Below are 22,315 nucleotides of genomic sequence, written 5' to 3' on the forward strand. Positions count from 1 at the left end.
TCCTATTTTAGCAAAATGAGTATTCAAAATATCAGCCACTTTCTCCGATTTATTAGTAGTCGAACCATCTTCTAAACTAATAACTTCAGGAAAATTAGACTTGCTTTCTTTTTTTATAAAATAATTAATTAAAGACCACGTTTTGCGAGGAGAATTTTGAGCTTCTTCGAAAGACTTTTTATAATACAATTGTTTCGACAAACGTATCATTGTGGTTAATTTATTTTTGAAAATCCTAAAAATTTTAATATTATAATCAGTTGGATTCTTTAACTGCTTTTTAAATAACTGATTTTTTTTTTCTTAACTGATATCAAAATTCCAGACGTTATCCATGGCCTTATAGGAAATTTTTCTCTGCAAATTTTAATCGTAACAAATGGGCAACTAGAATCAAGGCAGCAATTGAAATTTCTTAGAAAATTATCAGTTGCCATATCTGTATCCTCCGTAGATATTACCCCCTGCCAATCCAATAGTCCAAGGCTTTCATTCAGGTGCTTTAATGTTATTTTATTTATTAACCGTCCTTGATGTTACTTACTTACCTAAATCTGAAACCAGCAGGAAATGATCCGATACATCACTTAAAACAGCAAAATTTGCTTGAATAGGTAAAGATGTAAAAATATTATCAATGAGAGAAGCAGAACTAGGTGAAATTCTTGTAGGTATCAGGCAAGTAGGAAGCAGACACGGAGAAAAGCAAGAAGACAATAACTAAACAGAAGATTCATTTGAAGTTTCTAGAAGGTCAATATTGAAATCTCCGGAAAGGATTACATTTTTATTTTGAAAATGGGGTTGATGCAAAAAATCATGGAGTTTAGAGAGGAAAGATTTGACTAGAGAAGAAGGCGGTCGGTATACTACGCAAAAAAACATCTTTTTTTCCAAGACTAATTTCAGTCACCATTACTTCAAAAAGCATTTCCTCATGAGAACCTTCCAGATTTGCAATGCGTCGAAAAGAGATACCTTCTTTAACTAGTACTGCTAAACCACCTTGGCGCCTAGTCAATCGGTTTTTAAAAATAAATTGATATCCAGGAAAAACAACCTGAGGAGTCAGGTCTGTAAGAAAAGTCTCACAGAATCCAACGACATGACAAGATAATTTATGAACTACATCAATAAGATCATCCTGTGAACTAAAAAAAACCTACAATTTAAAAATCCTGTTCTCACAACACCGGTACTGGGAAGATCAGAAACTTCGGAAGGTAATTTATATTTACAATTTGGAAAGTTAATTAGCCCACCGTCATTTATCTTATTTCCTGAAAATTTACTGGAGGTTGGAATGTCATTGGCAGCCCCTTTTTTCAAAAAAGATAAGAAGTTGCTTGAGTTTATCCAGCGTCGTGCCACTAAGATGGTTAGCAGCTTGAATAAATTTCCATACAAAGAAAGACTACGTCGTTTGAAGCTGCCAACACTGACATGCTGAAGGAAAAGGGGTGATATGATTTTAACCAAGAAAATCCTTTCTAAAAATACCCTTCCCAGACTCTTTGCACAGCCCATGCATTCTGATACTAGAGTACATTCAATGAAGCTCCCCATGCAGCATTCCACAAGTAGACATAGAAGTCAATTCTTCAGCCAAAGAGTCATCAGTCTGTGGAATCAACTGTCTGAGGAAACAGTTTCTACAACTTCAACCAACACGTTCCAAGTCCCACCTTAATAAGGAATGGCTCTGCCAGGAGTTCCTTTACAATTGGGAAGCTGAAGAGTCCTCTACAAGAGTCTAGATCATCAACCACAGTCTATACCAAACGATTTTTTTTTTTCATCACTAGAGCATCTCAAGGTTGGAAAATCCTTATATTGCTCCAAGCTGCAATTTAAGGTATTTTTAAGTTAAAACCCTCCTAGCTTTCTACATTCCCTGCATCAGCCCTATGATTTAGTGTTCTTGTTTTGAGCATGAAATACTTGTGTATCCAACCAAGTATGTGCAAAACAGAACATTGAATGCATCAGTTTATGAAAATATATACCCAATTCTGATATTTGATAGTGTAGTCTATGGTTTAACTTCCACAAAAGAGATTTCCAAATGAGCTCCTGTTAGAGTTTAAGCAACAATAGCAACTTGTCACAGCCTTGCTTTTACTAAATACCATCAGGAGCAAACACAGAGTGGATTATTTATTGAAAGGCCACATTCACTAGCTAGTTACCATGTGCAACAGCATCTCAGCCAAAGTTGAGCCTAGATCTTTCTTCTTTCAAGTGTAAGATAACTGATTAGATTAATAACAGTAGTATCGTTTTTGCTATTATCCCTAATTTTGCTTAAAAAGAGATGCTTTTTAGCTCTTTATTAACTACTGCTTTTATATAAAAAAAAAAGAAAATAAAAGGACTGATATATATGACACAAAAATGTAGTCTTGATGATTAGTGTTGAGCTTTCTGGGAGTCATGTTGAGCTTTCTTGCGGATAAAATAAGGGCTAGCAATTTAAAAAAAGATTTTTACTTTTACTTTACTACTACAATTTGAAATTTGAATGGACAACATTACAATGACTGATATGACATTTTCTTTAAGTTGAATTCTTTTTTGGATAGGCTATCAAGGTAGAAGAGAAACGTGACATAAACTGGGAGCTAACCCCTGAGGGAGAGAAAGTTGCCTCACAAGGTAGTCATGAAGCACGGTTCTTCAGAGCAATACCTCCGGAAGGAGCTACTAAAGATAAGCTTCTGGTTAGTTTTTTTCATATTAATTATCTTTAATGGTTCCGGTCCTTAAAAGTACATTATTGACAATGAGAATATTATTGTTGAAGTCTTCGTGATACTATAGAACCATTCAATTAATTAAATCTTAGAATAAGTGTATATTGCAGAAAGTATTCATGTCCTTAAAAAACGCGACAGGGTTGAGATGACGCTGATTTTATTAAAGATGCATTTGGGGTAAATTCTCAAATGTCTAAAATATTACTCCATTGATTTCATATTGAGGAGTGAACCCATGTGAATTTTTAACCAGTGCCAAAAATAAATTGTTTTCTCTATTTAGAAAAAGCCAATACGAAAGAAAAACAACATGTGTATTGTAGTAAAATTATGATATTTTCTAATCTGTACATATAATCCTTCTCATAAACAGCTACAACTACACCATTCAAAATTCATTTCTACTTTCAGTTTGAGCAAAAGAAACCTATGAATATACTTTTGGGCCCGGCAGGCATGCAGGAGCTTTTTGAGTGGGCCAGGGATAAAAAAAAAGTTGCTGTTGCTGCTTTTTGGAGTTGTTAGGATACTCAGATCATTACACTCGGTAGATTTTTGATAATGTTGATTTTTCGAAAATAAAGTCAAAAAAATTGTTTATTGTAGATTTTTAAAATTAACTAGAAAAATGTCTCCACAAAACAAGTTTTTTAAAGAAAAGTTCCAATTGATAAATGAAACCCCATAACGAACAGAAATTACAATAAATAACCAAGTCAAACTCAAAACAAGCAAAAATTAACATGAGTTTGGCTGGCAACCCCCATGCCTCTCAAGACCAGAATATAATTCGAACTTTAATGAAAACAAAATACATTTTAAACATTTTCCCTTTTTGACTTTAATAAATAAAGAATTATCAAAACTTTAAGGAATAAATATCAGTATATGTATTTTAAACTGAAAATCCACATTTTTTTTTTTTTTTTTTTTTTTTTTTTTTTTTTTTTTTTTTTTTTTTTTTTTTTTTTTTTTTTTTTTTTTTTTTTTTTTTTTTTTAGAATGGCATAAACCATGTACATATTCACTGATTTAAAGTGGAAAAAGGAACAGGGCTTAATTTTACAAACTAAATAGCCTATTACTACTATGAGAAGAAAAAGAAGAAGAAGACTATCTGATAAATATATATCTAAAGAAGCAAACATGGGAGACTGGTAAAATATATTCCCCAGGAAAATCTCTGAAAATCCTGAAGGTCAAAATTGATTGTCAGATGTGTGCAATTCTTAGTAAGCGAAAACACAAATATCCTTCTTCAAGAAACGTTTTTTGGAGATCACTTGAATTAACTTAAATTTTAATTGACTCGTAACTACCACTGTCTCAAGACCAAAGATTCCAACTAGTAATTCCATTGGTATTTCATTTTCACATATCAAATGAAGCACACTTTCATGCATGCATCCATTTACTTGACAGGAAAATGAGCATTCATGATTTTTATCGTTATAAAATATACTCATTTTCTTCAAGATTGAAACAATCAGCTTGTAATACACAAACCACCTTAATATTCCTCTTAAACTCACCTTAAAAAAATTGAATTCCTCCGAATTTTTTATTTATTTCTTTTTGACTGTCGTTCTTAGGATTCTTGTAGTTTTCTCTAAATGTGAGCTTGCTTCTTTTTTTTAGGAAATTATTTCCAAAGACGTTTTTGAATTTGGACAAAGGAGGGCTATTTCCTTGGGCTGGATTTTGCCAGACACGAAAGTAAATAGATATGAAAGATTGGTTGAATCCATTGATGATAAGGTTCAAAAAAATTTACAATATTTGGAAAAAGGAAAGAAACTGAAGGAATCCTTTTTATTGGAGTACAAGAAAATGAAGCTGGTTCGAGGGGTGTAAGTTTCTCATTTTTGTTATAACAAAACTTCTTGGCAAGAAGAAATAATCTGAATTAGATATTAGCAATCTAGAATGCAAACCCGAAACAGGTTTTATAATTATTTTGGAATTATAAAAAAAATTGTCGGCTTTAAGATTTGATTAGATCAAAATATTCACCAGATTTTTTTTTATATCTCTTAAAATAAAAACCGCCGAAATCACTATTTCAGGAACGTTAGGCAAACTCCAAATGTTTAACATGGGAGGTATAGGAAGATTCCTTGAGAGCCCGTCCTGCCTTAATGATACTTTCATAAACACTACCTACGCTGGACAGCAGACTTATTGAACGATACGATCCTACATTAGCAAAGTTGGACTCTGTATTTGGAACAGAGACCACAAGAGCAGTTTTACAGGTTTTCGGGAATAATCCCGTTGAAAAGCATTTTCTATACGGAGAGGCGAGAGGACCAGTAAGTTCAAAGGCACATCTTTCAAGAATGAGATTGGGAATCGGGTCAGGTCCTGAAGCGTTGATGACATCCAGCTGGCTTAGCGTTCTGAGCACCTTACTAATAGTTATGTTAACGCGGTTGATTTTCGCATCTGTTCGTGGCGGTAAGGGAGGAGGGGAGACTCTGGCTTCACCAAGTTGGGATACCTTTGAAAAGGGCTTGTGCAAGAGCATCTGCCCTTTTCTGGCCTGACTGTATCCTCGTCCCTTCAACAAGATGCAAGGGAATTGATTTTGGTTTGGATGACGATAGGTCTTCTTTGACAACCCTCCACCACCGCTTTCCAGGAGCACTTTTCAGTTTGTCTACAAACTTGTGTTTGTAATCGGCTCTTGCTTGACGTGCAGCTTTAACAGACTCGTTTTGAGTGCAAAGAAAAGCAGCCCAGTCTTCGTCGGATTCAGTCGAACGCCATTTCTTGTGAGTCTACTTTCTGGCCCTGGTTGATTTTCTAAACCAGCATTGAACAAAGGGTTATCTCGAGATGAGACTTTTACGGTTTTTGATGAGACGAATCACTCAATGGCCTCTGTAATTGCTTTTTTGTAAAGTGCCGCTGCTTTATGTGGGGCTTCTTTTGAAAATTTACTCCAAGGTTTTGCCGATAAGAAGTTTCGGAGGCCAGCCCTGTCTGTGCGGTGATACCTGATGATCTACTCGTGCTTTACAGGTTGAGGTCTTTTGTAATTTTCACGAGTTATAACTGCCGCGTGGTCGCTGGCAAAATGATAACTTTCAACACTAAAGGAATCCGAATAATCAGTTAAGAAGAGATCAAGCCGGGATGATCCATGACAGCCAATATAATTTTCGGATTCAGCAAGCTTTGGTAGGCCATAACCAAGACTCAGGTCTAGCAGAGCTATGCCTTCCGCATCAGTCGCACGACTTTTCAGCCAGTGATTATAATGAACGTTGAAGTCTCCTTGAACTATTATACCTGATTTAGGGTACTTTGCTTCACAAATTCCAGGCAATCGACAAGATGGTCGGTGATTTTCATCATCGGTGGGCTATAGATTGTACCAATAACAAACCATTTGTTTGGTAGGTGTATATAAGTATATTCATGGTTTCTTTTGCTCAAAAATGAAAGTAAAAATGAATGTTGAATGGCATAGTTCTAGCTGTTTAGGAGAGGTATTGTATGTACAGATTAGAAAGTCAAAATTATACTACAATATACATTTCGTTTTTTCTTTCATATCGGCCTTTTCTAAATAGAGAAAACAATTTATCTTTTGGCATTGGTTAAAATTCATGTGGGTTCTCTCCTCTAAATAAAATCAGTGGAGGAATATTTGTTGGGGAATATTCATTTATTAAAAGTATAATTTTTAATACGAATTGCTTGTAAGTGGTATGTACAGAGGCCATAAAGTATATACACGCTGACTAAGCAGAAAATTCACATCATTTTCAGCCAGCAAAAACATAAACATCTGGAAAAATTGTACATGAAAAATAATCATGACTCGTACACCAACAGAATTGAAACAGGATGTGTTTTTCTATTGTTTAGAATCTAAGGAAATAAAAGGAAAAACTGGCGGCCATTTCTTGAACAAATATCTGGATCAAACTCAATTTGAACATCTAGCATGTTTTTGTTTATATTCCTAATGAAAAAATTTTTCTTCATAGACGAAATATTTTGTTTTAGGTAAACTGAGTTTGGTGGATAGAAAAAGAATCTGCATTGACTAAACAAGTCTCTAACCAGCTATGCTCAAAATTCATATGTCTCAAAAAGCCTTCTTCGTCATGAATAAACAGTTCGATCCTACAGTTTCTTCTTTAGTTCCCAAATAATAAAAATATAACCAAAATTTAAATATTACCAATTTAAAAAAAATTCTCGCGCTGATTTAATAATCTTAAGTTGTCGTCCTTTGTTTCAAGCTGATTTTTTGTGTCCAAAAGATCCAGATATTCTATGTTACAGTTTTGATTTAATTTCGAGCTACCAATTAGAAGATTTTGCATGGAAAAATATCTTTTAAAAAGAAAATTGCTAACTAAATTACTATCAAAAGAAAAGACTCCATCACTGTTAATGAAAGCAAAAAGTCAAAACGAGATTTTCAGCCAATACAGTCAAATCCTTTCCTAGACCTAAACCTTGAACATCATTTTTTATTTTTTGTACTTATTGGATCAAAAGGAAACAAAAAAGACCCAGGAGAGCAGCAAGTCTAACAGAAAAAGCTGCCAAACTTATAATTTGCAGTAAATCTGAGCAGAACTTGATCCTTTTTTTTGCCTTACTTTGTTCAATGAAAAGGTTACAAGACATTTGAGAATTTACCCCAAATGTATATTTTATAAAATCTGCTTAGGTACTAGATTTTAATTTCCTATCAGTCTTGTTTTTTAAGGACTTGGCAAAGAGGGCATTTGGAAAAGAATTAGGTGATGTAAAAAACAATTTTCTTGGACTATCAGTTGCAATAATTAACTGGTTGGCAATTAGGAAGAGCATAATTCACTACAAGATTGAACGTTTTACTTTTTATTATTTAACTTATTCTAAAATTAAATTGATTGAATTTTTCTACAGTATCACACAGACCTGAGCAATGATATTTTCATTGTCAATAATGTGCATTTTTAAGGACCAGGATCATTAAAGATAATTACAATAAAAAAAAGTAAGAAATAGAAAAAAAAAACTTGCGTGCTAAGCCAGTTTTGTGTCCTGACATTGACTTTGCTCAGTCTCTACAAAGCGAATTGGAATTCTTAAAGAATAATTTTTTTTCATTAAAAAAAAATGTAAGAAATATTGAAAATTTTACTGCATACGGCTTTGCAAGGAATAATGCGGAAAAAAATAAATCTTTATTTATATTATTCTCTTCCAACATATGGAAAATGCCCAATTAAATATGCAGCTTTAGCTACATCAGATACTTCTACTTGTAATGTGAATTTTATGGTTCTTCTTCCTTAGAAAACACTTGGACCCAATCTTTTCGGGTCCCTCTGGCTTTAAAGTTGGTTGATTCTTCTCCTTGTATTTATCCCCCTTGTATCTCTGGGCATAGAGCCTTTCGAGGGGGAATAAGTGTATTGTCATTCCATTTTGAATTGTATTTTGTATTGTATTGTATTGAATAATAATAAACTTCTTCTCTTCTCTCTCTCTCTCTCTTCATGGCCTAGAATTTGTATTCTTCCAAGGGGGAAAGAAAACTATTTGGGATTTTTCATAAGGGCCAAACAAGGGAAGCATAGGATCCTGCTACCTTTTCCCCGCAATTTAAGAATAAATACTCGTAAGGTTGCGACAGGATACTTCCCTTCTTCTGTTTGTCGACTTTTCTCCTTACCATTTTTAGGAAATCTTTTATTAAACATTGAGACTACGGAAGAAGTCAATAATCCTTATGAATATCTGGGTCTCTTCCTGGGTTGCGAGGTCTGCTTCTGGGAACAGCTTCTCGGCTGTTGATGGCCATTGGCGACAAAGAGGGATTAGGTTTTTTTCCACAACTGGTCTTGCCTCCTGAGAATCAAAGCTTAGAGGAAATTGTTGCCAATTTTGGGGCATTCAAATAGGAGATGCTGAATAGTCTCGACTGTTGATGGCCATTGGTGACAGAGAGGGCTTAGGTGTTTTTTTTTATAACTGTTCTTCCCTCCTAAGAATCATTGTTTGGCTCTTAATCCTCAAACCTTGGAGGAGATTGTTGCCGACTTAGGGTATTCAAACAGGAGATTCTGAATAGTCTCGGCTGTTGATGGCCATTGTCGTCAAAGAGGGATTAGGTTTTTTTTCATAACTGTTCTTCCCTCCTGAGAATTAGTGCTTGGCTCTTAATCCTCATAAAAGCCGAGTATTCCCTGCGGTCTGTCAATATTAGTTTCAACGGTCTACAGTGAGGTATTTTGCAATTCCTACGTCTCAGTGCATCACCAAGGGGGATAGATACAGAGTTTTGGATGATTTCAGAAGACCTCTGGATTCTTTGGTTGCCAATTCGTTAACCACCTCGTTAAAACGTATTCCTTTTGGCTGGTGATTACGTGTTTTAAAGCTAGTTCTACCCCTTCCTTGGCAAGAGCGATTATCAACACAAGCAACCGATGGACATGTCTTTTAGTAACTTCAAAATGGATTTTCTTAATAATTTGTAGAGATGGTTGGGAGTCTGAGAATACAACTACCTTTTTCCTGGGTGGAGGATTTGCGTAGACCACTTTCAGAGCCTTGTATGTTGTAGCTATTTCAGCTGTCAGGGTGGAGGAACCGTCGGAGAGCGGTTTCGAAATATATATATTTAGCTGGAGGATGACCGCAACAGCTGCTGCCAATCTCCGGTGTAAATTTCTAGGAACTCATGGAACCTGGTCACTCTAACTTTTTGGAATTCCACTTGAACTAATGCTGGAGGGATTTTTTTTTGTTTCTTTTCTGCAATTAGTCGGTGACTTCCATTAACAGGGGTTATCCCCCCGTGAAGGAGGAAATCATAGACAAGGGAAGGATAAATGGTGATTTTGCCAGGTTGGGCATTTTGAAATAAAAGTATCCCATGGCCCAATTCTCCCTGAAGATTGAGTAGCTCATTTTCCTTAATGTTAACAGATACAGTGGGTGGTCTGATACAAATGTCTGAATTCTTGTAAAATACCTGACTGGTAGTATTTGGCCCCGTTCAACTATCGAAGAAAATCCAGTTAATTGGCGAACTTTAGCTCCCTCTGAATGGTGGTGAAGCCCTAAAGCATTTCTAATATATATATATATATATATATATATATATATATATATATATATATATATATATATATAATATATATATATATATATATTGAAGGGTTTTTAGCTTTGCTATGGGGGTTTTACCACAATTGATGTATACTATCAGCGTATAATCAGTTTTATCTGATAAACCTCTTATTAAAATCCGGCAGAACCTTAGGAGAATTTGCCCAGTGCGAGGATTTGCCATATTACGTATCTGAGAAACTAATCGATCGGAAAGATCATCTAATTGATAAACCCAGAACGGAGTGTTCTGTAACATATATAAAATCTTGCTAGTTTTACCTTGGGTTGTCAAACCTGGCTTTGTTCAAATCGCGAAAGGGTTCAGATATTTTGTGCTAATGTGTAGTTTTAATATCATTTATTTTTTGTCAATCCTGCGTAATTTTCGCGCCTCCTTTTGGACTAGTCCGTGCCTTCCTATGTAGGCGCGCCTCTCAGTTTTGAAAACGCTTGGTTAAGTCGTCCTTTGGCTCTTTTAGTGAAAAATTGTAATGTACAAAATTCAATCAGAAAAGGAAACGGGTTAAATCCTAACTATTTTTTTTAGGGTTAGTAGCTTTAAGCATAGAAGGAGTAGGGAAAGGGTGGTAAGATATTACAGCTAAGGCTGCAACACGGTTACCGAGAAAGTGGGAACTCTTTTTCTTATTATGGGAATATTTCGATAATAATGCATTACATTTATATGCTTTCATGCACGGACACAGGAGGTGTTAGGAAGATATTTGACCTAAGGGTTTTTCTAACCTCCCCCCCCCTCCCCTTCCAAAAGTTTTAAAATATGAGACAAAAATCGGCATTGAGCATTTCAGACATTTTTAAGATCGGATTAAAAAATTAAAATAACAACGCTTAGGATGCTTTTTTCCTATAAATTTTTATAGTTACTTGTTTGAGACGAAAAAAAAGAAGAAAAAAAATCAGACTCTACTCTTCAATATATAATGTAAATACATTTGGGGATTGAAAGCATTTTCCATTATTTACAAGTGTCATTGAAGGGAATTTTTGGTATTATATTTATTTGTATTCTTTTCAGCCGTATCACAAGCTATATCGTGTCTAAAGGTTCTCAGATTAGCACAACTCTCAGCAAACAAGAGACCGAGCTGACGACTGACATGACCAAGCTGAAGATTTCACACAATGACGATGACAATGACAATGATTTTGAAAGAGCTAAATTGTGGGGAACAATTGGCCCTTATTACTTGCATTTAAGGAGTTCACCTTGTCTTGGAACTGAGGATGGTATTTTAAAATTTAATAAAAAATATAGTGTTTATTTATGCCCATAATCAAAGAGAAAATCTACAATTTCGGTTGTCTTACAGCTAAATGAAAAATAAGATTCTTAATCTTTCTATGAAAACAGCTTAAACTTATCTAGCTAGGGATGGGGTGCTCAAAACGGAGAGTAGAGCTTTCCTACTACGTACTTAGTTTTCTATATTAAGTGCTTAAACTACCCTAATTTAAGTATAATCTTTACACCTAAACAAGCCCTTTCACATGTTGACGTACAAACCAATAAACAATCATAATTATCCTCTAATATCATCTCAGTCATCATAAGCAAACTATTCAAAAATTAAAAAATATGGAATGAGGATGGAGATTCAAGCTTTGAACAAGAGTGAAAGGCTTTCAAAAAAAAAATGTAATTTTTTTTTCAAAATTCATTAATTACTCATCAAAAATTTCTATTTTGTTGCTGCTAGGTTAAACTCTACCAAAATTTAACATAAATTTACGAACATAAAAATTCTAATTAGAACTCTGGCCTACTTAGCACTGTCTACTTACGGATGAAATTTACTCTGTAAGGTTGTGACAAAGAAAAACCAGAAGTTTACAAATCTATATATACTAGATCCCTCTCTAAGGTACTTTTTGACGAAAAAACCAGACACTGTATCAATAACTGATCATTTCAAGCAGCTGAAAATACTGAATTTCCATTCAAGTTCAAACTATTGGCGAATATGCTAAGTATAATATATTGTGAATATGCACATGTTGTGGGTATAATATGAACAGTCATCGACTATTTTGTTTCAGCAGTCTTGTTTTTGATAATAGAAGCTTGTTTGCTTCTCATGCTGAAAGGATTAAAAAGTTCTAATTATGCTTCTTCATGTTGATCCATCCTTTTTAAAATTTTCAACCATCGGGAAAACATCCTATTTTCTTTGAAAATATCTGTAACTATAGTCAAAATACGCTTAAGCTATTTCAATTGTCAGGAATTGATAAGGAGCGAATTTAAGGACGAAAGAAATCAAAAATTAAGATGATAAAACTACAGCGAAAATAATTTTCAGCCATTGAGTGAGATAAACGATATTTAGGAAATGTTTTGTCAAGAATCTTCGGTGCAAAAAAAAACAAAGGAAAAAAAAAGATTAGAAATATAAAAGAATAAATTATATAAAATAAATTAAAATCAACATTATATATATATATATATATATATATATATATATATATATATATATATATATATATATATATATATATATATATATATATGTATGTATATATATATATATATATATATATATATATATATATATATATTTATATATATATAATTATATATGTATATATATTATATATATAATAACAAGGAAATCACCAATGCAACAGCACAGACACATAAGAAAAAGGAAGACAGAAGGAGAAAAGGAAGACTGTTTTACTACATTAGTAATTAATATAGATCTGTACTTGAATTAGGCCATAACCCTACTCACCCATACAATCACATAGGTCAAACAGCATAACCGTACACAATCAACCATAAAGAATAATCCATGGACAGGCAGTCGTATCGTAAGTAAGTATAAGTCGTCATTTACCAAATATTAAAACAGTAAAAAAGACAAATAATTCAGAAGCAACAACCTAACACAAGAGCTCGTCAGGAGAATACACACTTGCCTATAGGGTTTCGGCAATTTAAATTCCCTACCCAGGGAAATGGTGTGCCTACCATAAATTCCCTATGGTATCCCTGTGCTAGGTATTTCCCCCAAAATATATCCATAAGTAAAAACAAATTTAGGACAACCAAGTACCACCAAAACAAGCTTATCATACCTTGGTTCTGGCCCTCGTATATTTATGTTACCAATTCACAATCTAAAACAATACTAGACAATTATTAAAAGTTTTTCACTATATCAAATTTTCTCTATTTGTGTAAATGTGACCTAGATAAAAATCAAGGAAATAATGCAAAATAAGACCATTTGAAAATACAATATATGCAAAATCCTCCGGAAATCCACTGTCGAAAATTAGGGACACGCCAAACTCAGTAACAAAGAGAATCAAAATCAGCCAAAGATTTTGCTAAGTATTTCAAGATAATTCTTTCGTTAAAAGTTCCTTATACTTAAAAGTATTAAAAGTTCCTTATACTTATATTTAAAAGTTCCTTATAATGAAAGCTAACTTTTTTAAATTGCCAAGTTAATTTATTTGATGGAGGTCCATACCAACATTCTGCTGAGTTTATAAACATAAGATAATAAATATTATATATATTGTAAAAGATTATCATAAATATTATTGTAAGCTTAAAATTTTATAAATATCGTAAAAAGATTAAAAATATTTGTCTTGAGACAAAATAGTCACTGGCTGAGAATTATTTTCCTTGCTATTTTGTCCTTTGGTATCTCATTTCTTTCGTCTTCGTTTTTGGTTCTTTTTTTTTATGTTTGTTTTTTAACCAAGTGACATATAGCGATCACAAATTCTGTCTGTTCGTCTGTCTGTCGGTCCCGGTTTTAATAGTTTGGGCACTTCCAGATAAGCTAGGACGATGAAATGAGGCAGGCGTATCAGGGACCAGACCAGATTAAATTAAAAATAATCGTTTCCCTGATTCAACCACCTTTGTGGGGATGGGGGAACGGTTAATTCGGGAAAATTAGAAAAAAGAGGTATTTTTAACTTACGAACGGGTGATATTTAAGAATAAGCACGAGTCCAAACCGGACCAGATCTGATCTCTTTGGGGGGGGGGGGGTAATTCGGAAAAATTAGAAAAATGAGGTATTTGTTTCTTACGAACGAGTAATCAGACCTTAATGAATGACCAGATTCAATTAGAAATAATCGTTTCCCTGATTCAACAACCTTGGTGGGGGATGGGGAACGGTTATTTCGAGAAAATTAGAAAAGAGGTATTTTTAACTTACGAACGGGTGATATTTAAGAATAAGCACGAGTCCAAACCGGACTGGATCTGCTCTCTTTGGGGGGGGGGGGGAGTAATTTGGAAAAAAATGAGGTATTTGTTTCTTACGAGCGGTCAATCAGATCTGAACGAAATTTCATATTTATAGAAGGACCTTGTGCTTCAGAGCTCTCATTTTAAATCCTGACCAGATCCGGTGACATTGGGGGGAGTTTGAGTGGGTATTTTCATTTTCAATTCGAATCGGATCCGGGAACATAAGGGACTGGAGGGGGGAAACAGATCGTGGAAACCGAAAATCTTGGAAAACATTTAGAGTGGAGAGATTGGGATGAAAATCGATGGGAAGAATAAGCAAAAGTTCTAGATACGTGATGACATAATTGGAACGGATCCGCTCTCTTTGGGGGAATTTCCAGTGCTTTGGCTTGCTCGGTGCTTCTGGACATGCGCGGACGATGAGAATTGGTTGGCGTGTCAGGGACCTGCACAAATTGACTTGATAACAGTCGTTTCCCTGATTTGACCATCTGGGGGGCTAGAGGGAGAGGAAAAATTGAAAAAAATAAGATATTTTTGACTTTCGAATGGGTGATCAGATCTTAATGAAATTTGATATTTAAAAAGATCTCGTGTCTTAGAGCTGTTATTTTAAATCCTGACCGGCATTAAGCCTCTGATTTTCCTTTTAAATCAATCTATTGATTCTTAGAGTTTTGTTTGAGCTCAAACTATATGAGCTCTTGCCTCTTCCGACCTCGTCACAAGTGCCATATGAGCTCATAGCTTTTCTTTTGTTCGTCTTTCGTTTTTGTTTGTTTTTGTTCGTTATGTATAGCCAGAAAAGTCTTAGAACTTCTTTACATTCATAAGCTAAAAGTGAAAAATGGTGATAATAGAGTGTTCTTTTCTTTCATTCAACTCTTCAAGTTTAAACCCTTTTTGGATTCGAACGAAATATGTTTCATCACCATTCTGTAGTATATTTTCTTTCTTTTTCTTATATTTCCTTTTTATGCTTCTTTCCTTTTTTCATATCATTGTTATGTTTCAATATTTCAATTTTATGTCATTCTTCTTTTCTTTCTTTGCAAAGCACTATATTTCCTTTCCTTTTCCTATATTTTTCTTCTTTTTTGCAAAGCACTTATTGTGTGCTGGCCAACACTTCTGCTTTTCCACTTTTTCGAAATAAATATAAAAGCAGTGGCAAAGATAAATTAATCTAAATATATAATTCAACGCCATTTAAGAGCTACTTCTGTCTCATTCTAGAACTTAACTTAATGTCAGCACAAATCCTGCATAGTAGCCGAATAAAGTGCATTCTTGACTTTAGTATGAAATGTTTATAAAACTTGAAAAAAAGTTTTTTGGTTATACTAATTAGTATGGCGTCACCAATATACTCATTGCTGATATAAAAAATATGTGTTGTAGTTTGGGTTATCTTTATTCTGATTTCTTTTTTTTTATTTCCCTCTTGAATTTTTTTTTTTCGAAATGCAAGCTACTTCTTTCTTTTCTTTGTGCGCTAGTTTTAAGAGTGTTGAAAAGGCTTTAGTGGTATAATTGAAATGTTCTTATTGTTGAAATAAGATTTGCCTCATTTTGTCAGTTTTCTGTGGTTTATAGGAAAAGAAATTGTAGATGGTATAAACTGTTTGTATATTGAGCTAGAAATGTGGAACTACTTTTCAGGAATAATTTGTTCTAATATTTTTGTATGAAACTTTCTCAAAATTTAAAAAACAGCATGATATCGGGCCTAAACGAGCCTTTTTTTGTATATTCTACGTTCTAAGAAAAATACCCCCCCCCCCTAATTTTACTTGTTATTCCTTTTTCTCTTCTGGCAAAAATAACGGGTTGTGTTTGGCATGAGACAAGACCGAGCAATAGAAGGTTAATCAAATTTTATCTTTTAGATTGTTGTTTCTGCACAGGTGTAAATACTGTGACGAATTTATCCTCGTATTTGGATAATAATCTAGGAGATCTTCTACAATGTTGCACTAGTCGCGACATTAATGTAGATCAAATAGCACCATCTGTCTCTGAAGAAAATTTTCATGCGCTTGGAGAAGAAGGAACAAATCTTTTGCATAGCTTATTCCAGCTACATGGTAATCAATTCTTTATTGTTATTTATTTTCCTTCTAGTACATCTAATATTGTTATCAGAGGTCCTATCAAGGGGAACAGGAACCTTTTCTTCATTAATATAACCCCATGTTTCTATTATACTAGAACAACCAGTGCTCAGAGCGTTGCTATGCTAAGATCCAGAGTACATAATAAGTCACCATACTCCGTCTCTACTGCACTACTTTTTTAAATTGGCATAGTATTTTTTAGGTCAGTAAAAGTGATTCCTTAAAGATTTTTTGACACTTGCAGTTGGATTATGAATTTATATACTTTTCAAGTAGCGAGGATTTGTTCGTTTTTCTCCTAAGTTTCCATTGATACCTCTGCGCAGGAGAGAAAATCTTCTCTTGTTGGTCCAAAGCTTCCCAGTAGTAATTAAAAGAAAATGGGGAATGAGTAATTTTAGTTCTACATCGTTGATGTGTTACTACGCATTTGAAATGTAGTAAAAGCTTACCTCAATTACTTACTCTTTAACTTTGGTTAATGCTATATTGCTATAAACATTGTACATTAAAATGAACAGAGCTATCAAAACTGTACAGTGTAGTAGTTCTATATTAATTTACACAAAGTATATTAATTGTAGCGTACATTAGAATTTACATTTGTAAGCTTTTTAGTCAATCTCGTCTTCCAGAGTATGAATTTTTAGCCGGATTGAAGGTTTCTCGTATTGAAATGATAATGTAAACTAAAATAGTGTGTTTTAATAACACTGACATAGTTTTATTTTCCTTTTTGTATTTTGAATACTTCGACAAATTTTTCGTCAAATTCCTCGAAATACTTGGGCAATTTTTTTGTCAGATACTTCAAAACGCTTCGACGATTTTTTGCCAAATGTTTCGAAATACTTCGGACGATTTTTTGTCAAATACTTCGATGAATTTTTTGTCAAATACCTCGAAATACTTGGATGATTTTTTGTCAAATACTTCGAAATACTTGGACAAATTTTTTGCCAAATACTTCGAAATGCTTGGACGATTTTTTTCAAATACTTTGAAATACTTTGACGATTTTTTTTCAAATACTTTGAAATACCTCGACGATTTTTTTTTGTCAAATACTTTGAAATACTTGGACGATTTTTTTCCACCTTTGGTAAATAAATCAACGTAAACGAAGAAAACAGAATGAAAAGTGGATAAGAAGTAGGGCTAATGGTGTAGCTACATGTGTCACGTCCGCGAAATGTGTTTCTGTTGTTTCGCTGGCTGTTGGCTTTCTAATTAGTTTTTTGTCTGTTTTATTGCAACTAATCCCACGTCTGCTACTTATGTGTCTTTTTAAATGTCAGTGTAAACCAAGTCTCAATTTTCCATTGTTAATATTCTACGTTTGGCACTTTGATTTAGTCCAGTCCGCTTGGTACTTTGTAGTATTGTCGTAGAAAAAGCCGAATTTATTCCTGTTCATCCGTAAGTTTACAAAATCAAGAATTTATTTTAAGCCTGTTGTTTTCTTTCTTTTTTTTATGAGATGGAAAAATCATGCCAAAAATTCCTATCCGAGAGATACAGCAGCTTATGTATACCATCTCACATTTCTTTCTACACTTTATTCGCGGGTTTTTCTATGCTTTTATTTTTTTTTTTTTTTTGTAAATGTTATTTGTTCATTGCTTCTTAGGTTTCCTGGCTTTTGTAAAAAAAAATTATTTTTCAATCTTATTTATTACTCCCTAGTTTTATTGTCACTTTGTATCCCAGTCTCTAACCAACGGGCCATATTTATTCCTGTTCTTGCCTAAGTTTATAAAATTAAAAATTGCCTCATTAATTAAAAAGTGGCTCTAAGGACTTATAGGATTAGAGTATTTCTTCGCAAGTTTCCAGATATTTTGAATTAGGCATATCTGCGAGGAGAATTTTCTTCGAGTGAACTGTCTAATTTGTATTATATATCTATGAATCTTTCATTTTATTACCTCCATTAAGGTCTTTATCTACTTTTTATGTGTGGAATATCTCTTGAAATATAATAATATAGTGGTCTTATTGTAGTTGGGACAATTCACCTTCTTTTTCGATAATTTGGTAATATCACTAATACTTACTACTGACATGGAGGTTAAATTTACAAATATATAAGTGTAAATTTTAATGTTCGGAGAAAAAAAAAATGTGACGCTAAGATATTGTTTCAAATGAGTAATTTAGTTAAGTAGGAAAAAATAATGCATTTTTCTACTATTCTTTTTCCCTGGATAAGATATCTTTGCAGATAAATCTTATTTAGTTTTTCTTGCCCTTTTTTAATTAGATTCTGAGAAGTTCTTTAAAAGTAAGAATTATTTTTTCCTGTTTGGGAATGAATATATGTCACAATAAAAAGATGTAATTTGTGATTTGGTCAAACCCTAGAGATCTGATCAAACTAATAAAAAAAATCTAGGAACTTAATTGAATCACTGCGACCCATGTAACCAAAAGGCTAGAGAACAATAGAAGGGGGATCAATGCAAAGTGAAGGGTTTGCGTGGACTAAAATTTTGAAGTTGGGATTGAGGTACTAGAAACTCTTATCACTTACTATGTGACAATGCCTGCATAAATAGAGAAGATGGGGTATGTAAACCTCTCCCCAAAAATTTGAAAGATTTCGAGATAATTCGAATAATTTGGAGCTTAAAATTCGCCATTAACTCTCAGACCCCCGTCATTTCTAACAGTCGGATCAGTATTGAGCTGGGTGTCCAAATTTAAAAGCTTAGAGAATATATGCCAGAATGTGTTTAAGCTTGGATGTATTTTTCCAATAAAGAAGTATGATTTCCAATAAAAAAGTATGATAATATTTCTCAGAATAGAACTGTAATTCCTAGCAAATTTAAAGACGCTAATTTTTTTAATTTGAACGATTCAAATTTACTGCCGGGGACTGCCGCTCTCTCAAATCACCACAATTTTTTGTAGTATATGATGCATCCTTAAACGCTGGAAAAACCGGATTGAAAAACCAAACAAAAAACGATTTTAAGTCATAAGCAAGTTTTGAGTGAATGGCGAATAAGATCCCATTCGAATTTGCGGAGGGGGGGGGGGAGTGGCAAATCACCTCAAATAATTGCTAAAAATGATAATAAAATGATCCTGTCTTTATACATTGACTCCATGATGGACATAATGTTCAACTCTAACTGGGAAAGTATTTCTTTCAACTTAATTGAAAAAAAAGAAAATCTTCATCGCATGTCGGATTTGTGCTACGTAATTTTTGCTATTACTCCCATTTGTGTCTATAGACCTGGTTTTTGCCAGCCAAAGTGCTATCCTTCATCCATCCGTATCTTGCAAGGATTTTGCTAAGCTTTGTTTTTTTTTAGGCGAGGTGTCCGATCATTTTAATGACTTCAATTGGTTTTATGGGCTTCAATCGATAAAGAAGACGTTGAAGTGTGCCGAAGTCCTTATGCAGTCGAAAAAGCCGTTGGAATTGAAGAAGAAGAATAAAATGAACGACGTGTACCATATCCTAGGAGCTTGTATCGAAACACTGCGAATTGTTGGAATTATGACGCAGCCAATTTTTCCATCGCAATCAAGGAAGCTACTCGGTAAGTGTGTTTTTTTTAATCCTTTTTTTCAATAGAAGAGTTTTAGGGGACGGAACAGGTTCAAGTTGGATCTTTAATATTTTCTACCCCAACTTCTGCCATCTTACCAGAACTGAGCTAGTCTTCTTTACTTCTGTAAGATGCAAATTTCACCGTTGGTACCTTTTTATACCAAACACGCAACTCTAAGAAAGTTTGTAATAGTTTATGTGCGATCCAAATTCCAACAGGTACAACATTCTCACCTTTCTTACAGAGTTCATTGATGTATCTTTCCATTAGAAATTAGTCATTTGCATTTGTTGGGGGTCGCTTTAAAAAAACTAAAAAACTTTTGACAAAATACCTATAAAATGTTTAAAATCGACAGTGGGTAACGACCCTGCGCATTTTCAAAGATTTATTTATGAATCCTTCTATATGACGAGAGCGACTTAGGGTCTTGGGGCTGCATGGGCTTCTGGCTGTTAGTGATGCTAAATGGGCATGAATGTTTACCTAGATTGGTGTTTTGGAACAACCAATTGAAAAGACATAGTATATATCTCAGGAAAAATGTTGAAGAGACGTCCTCGAAGCATTTTACATCTCAAGTTTATAAGTCGTGAAAACTTTGAGCGACACAAGGAGAGGCCATGCAAAAGTCAGCACAAAAACCCTGAGTTGTAAATCCAGAAACATAGCCGAGTATACCCGAGTATTCAAAATTCATATTTACTTATGCGATATTTCAAAATGCTTACCTCAAAAATCTAGATTTAGGATTACACGGGGTCAGTCTCCAGGTAAAGAAAAATAAACTACTGGCTATTTTCGGCTATTGAGCTATTGAAAATCGCAGGATTTCAGTGTTTTATACTGAGAATGGTTTATGCCTTTGAGTGATTAATTTTTTTTAAAACAAGTTTTTTTTAACTGAAAGTAAGGAGCGACATTAAAACTTTGATATAAGGAAATATAGAAAATCAAGCCTGACATTATTTTTTTGTTTTGATTCAAAAGACATATTAAGTGATGTAAAACTGGTTTGGATTCCCATATGAAATTGTTAAATTAAAAAATTATATGAAATGTGGAAAACTTATGGCTCGTTATTTGATATTGACATATTGAATGGATGACGATATCAATTTTTTAGTCTGCTTATTTGTTTTTAATCAAAATATATGTATTCAGTGTTGCATGCAATACCCACAATATGTTCTTGTGTAACGTGTGTATCAAGAAGCATCGCAACCAGCCTTAGTACCTTCATAAACAACGCACTATCAAGTTTCAGAGAATTTTGTTCTTGAACTCTTTACGACGTTATGTCTTCAATGGGTTTGAATAATATTGACATACTGATAGAGAGTATGTCAGTGATGGAGATAAGTGATGTGAAAGGGGTATACGCTCACTTAGATGCTTTCATCATATTTAGCGATTGCCTTCTTACCAGTTTTGTAAAAGTAGGCAAAATTTAGTTTTTTGTCTTAATTGTCATTGTCCCTCCATCTCTTAACAAGCAACAATAGGCGTTTTGTTTTCCACTAACAAACCAAAACAAACTCTTGAAATAAGACCCAGAATTATCAATAGAATAAGCAAGTTTATACAATAGGCTTATAAAACTGGATTATTGAATTGGAACTGTGGAACAGCAAAATTTAAATGCCCAGGCCACGACCTGGCAGAATCTCCCATGTTTCTTAAGCGAAGTTAAGGTTTCTAATGTTCATGTTTCTTAAGCAGATTATAATTAAATTGGGGAATATGTTGAATGAATTTTCAGAATCAGTCCAAATGTCAAATTCAGGGAATCTTTGTGAATTTTATTGACATAGGTCAGTTGCTTGTCTTTAAAATACTAGAGAAACTGTTTTTGGAATGTGCCTAGTCTGATGTATAATTCATTTTTATGTTTTTGACTGTTTTTTATTCAGATCGGTTGAATGTAGATGCTAATCAAAGAGAATGGGAGCATACTGTTTTCACTGAGCAAAAGGAAAAGCGACCACTTGGAGCAGGCGAATTTGAGAGATTAGTTGAAACTTGCCCCTCTGCCGCTGCCTCAAATAAGCCAAATGTTGTTGCCCATGGATCAAAGTAAGACTTGCAGGAGAAAGGACCATCACAGATACGTGCAGATCCGTTAAAATCCGTTTAAATTAACAGTTAATTTTCTTATGTTTTGATTGAATATGTAATCATTTGGTGTAAGCTTTTTGTGATACAACAATAAAAGCTAAGTACCTTGTATCTTTTCAAATTTAAGTATCTCTTGTGAATAATAAATCAGGTGAAATTCTGGTAATTTTAGAATAAGATTTTGAGAAAACAAGGTTTAGACTACCATAGGTTTCAATAAATTTGAATTTAATTTAAAAGAATTTATATCACCTGAAAAAAGATAACACTATAAAAGTATCAAATCCTTCTGTATAAGCTTTTAGCTCAAGGATAATTAGAATATACTATGAATGCTAAATTAAATTTCAAGCATAATTTTGCTAATCAAATCTA

The 22,315-nt window shown here is 33.7% G+C and overlaps 1 protein-coding gene across 2 annotated transcripts in view; it reads left to right on the forward strand.

The window, feature by feature from the left end:
* LOC136037696 (uncharacterized) overlaps positions 1–22,051 on the forward strand; it is a 47,070-nt gene extending 25,019 nt beyond the window's left edge. For both annotated transcript variants that reach the window (XM_065720452.1, XM_065720453.1), the window contains 6 exons: positions 2,583–2,720; positions 4,395–4,606; positions 10,927–11,138; positions 16,026–16,223; positions 19,580–19,810; positions 21,736–22,051. In XM_065720452.1, coding sequence (XP_065576524.1) covers positions 2,583–2,720; positions 4,395–4,606; positions 10,927–11,138; positions 16,026–16,223; positions 19,580–19,810; positions 21,736–21,902 — 1,158 coding nt within the window. In that variant the 3' untranslated portion in view covers positions 21,903–22,051. The remainder of the gene's footprint in view (positions 1–2,582; positions 2,721–4,394; positions 4,607–10,926; positions 11,139–16,025; positions 16,224–19,579; positions 19,811–21,735) is intronic.
* The last annotated feature ends 264 nt before the right edge of the window (positions 22,052–22,315 follow it).

Source organism: Artemia franciscana, chromosome 17 (assembly GCF_032884065.1).
Source record: "Artemia franciscana chromosome 17, ASM3288406v1, whole genome shotgun sequence".
Classification (NCBI taxonomy): Eukaryota; Metazoa; Arthropoda; class Branchiopoda; order Anostraca; family Artemiidae; genus Artemia; species Artemia franciscana.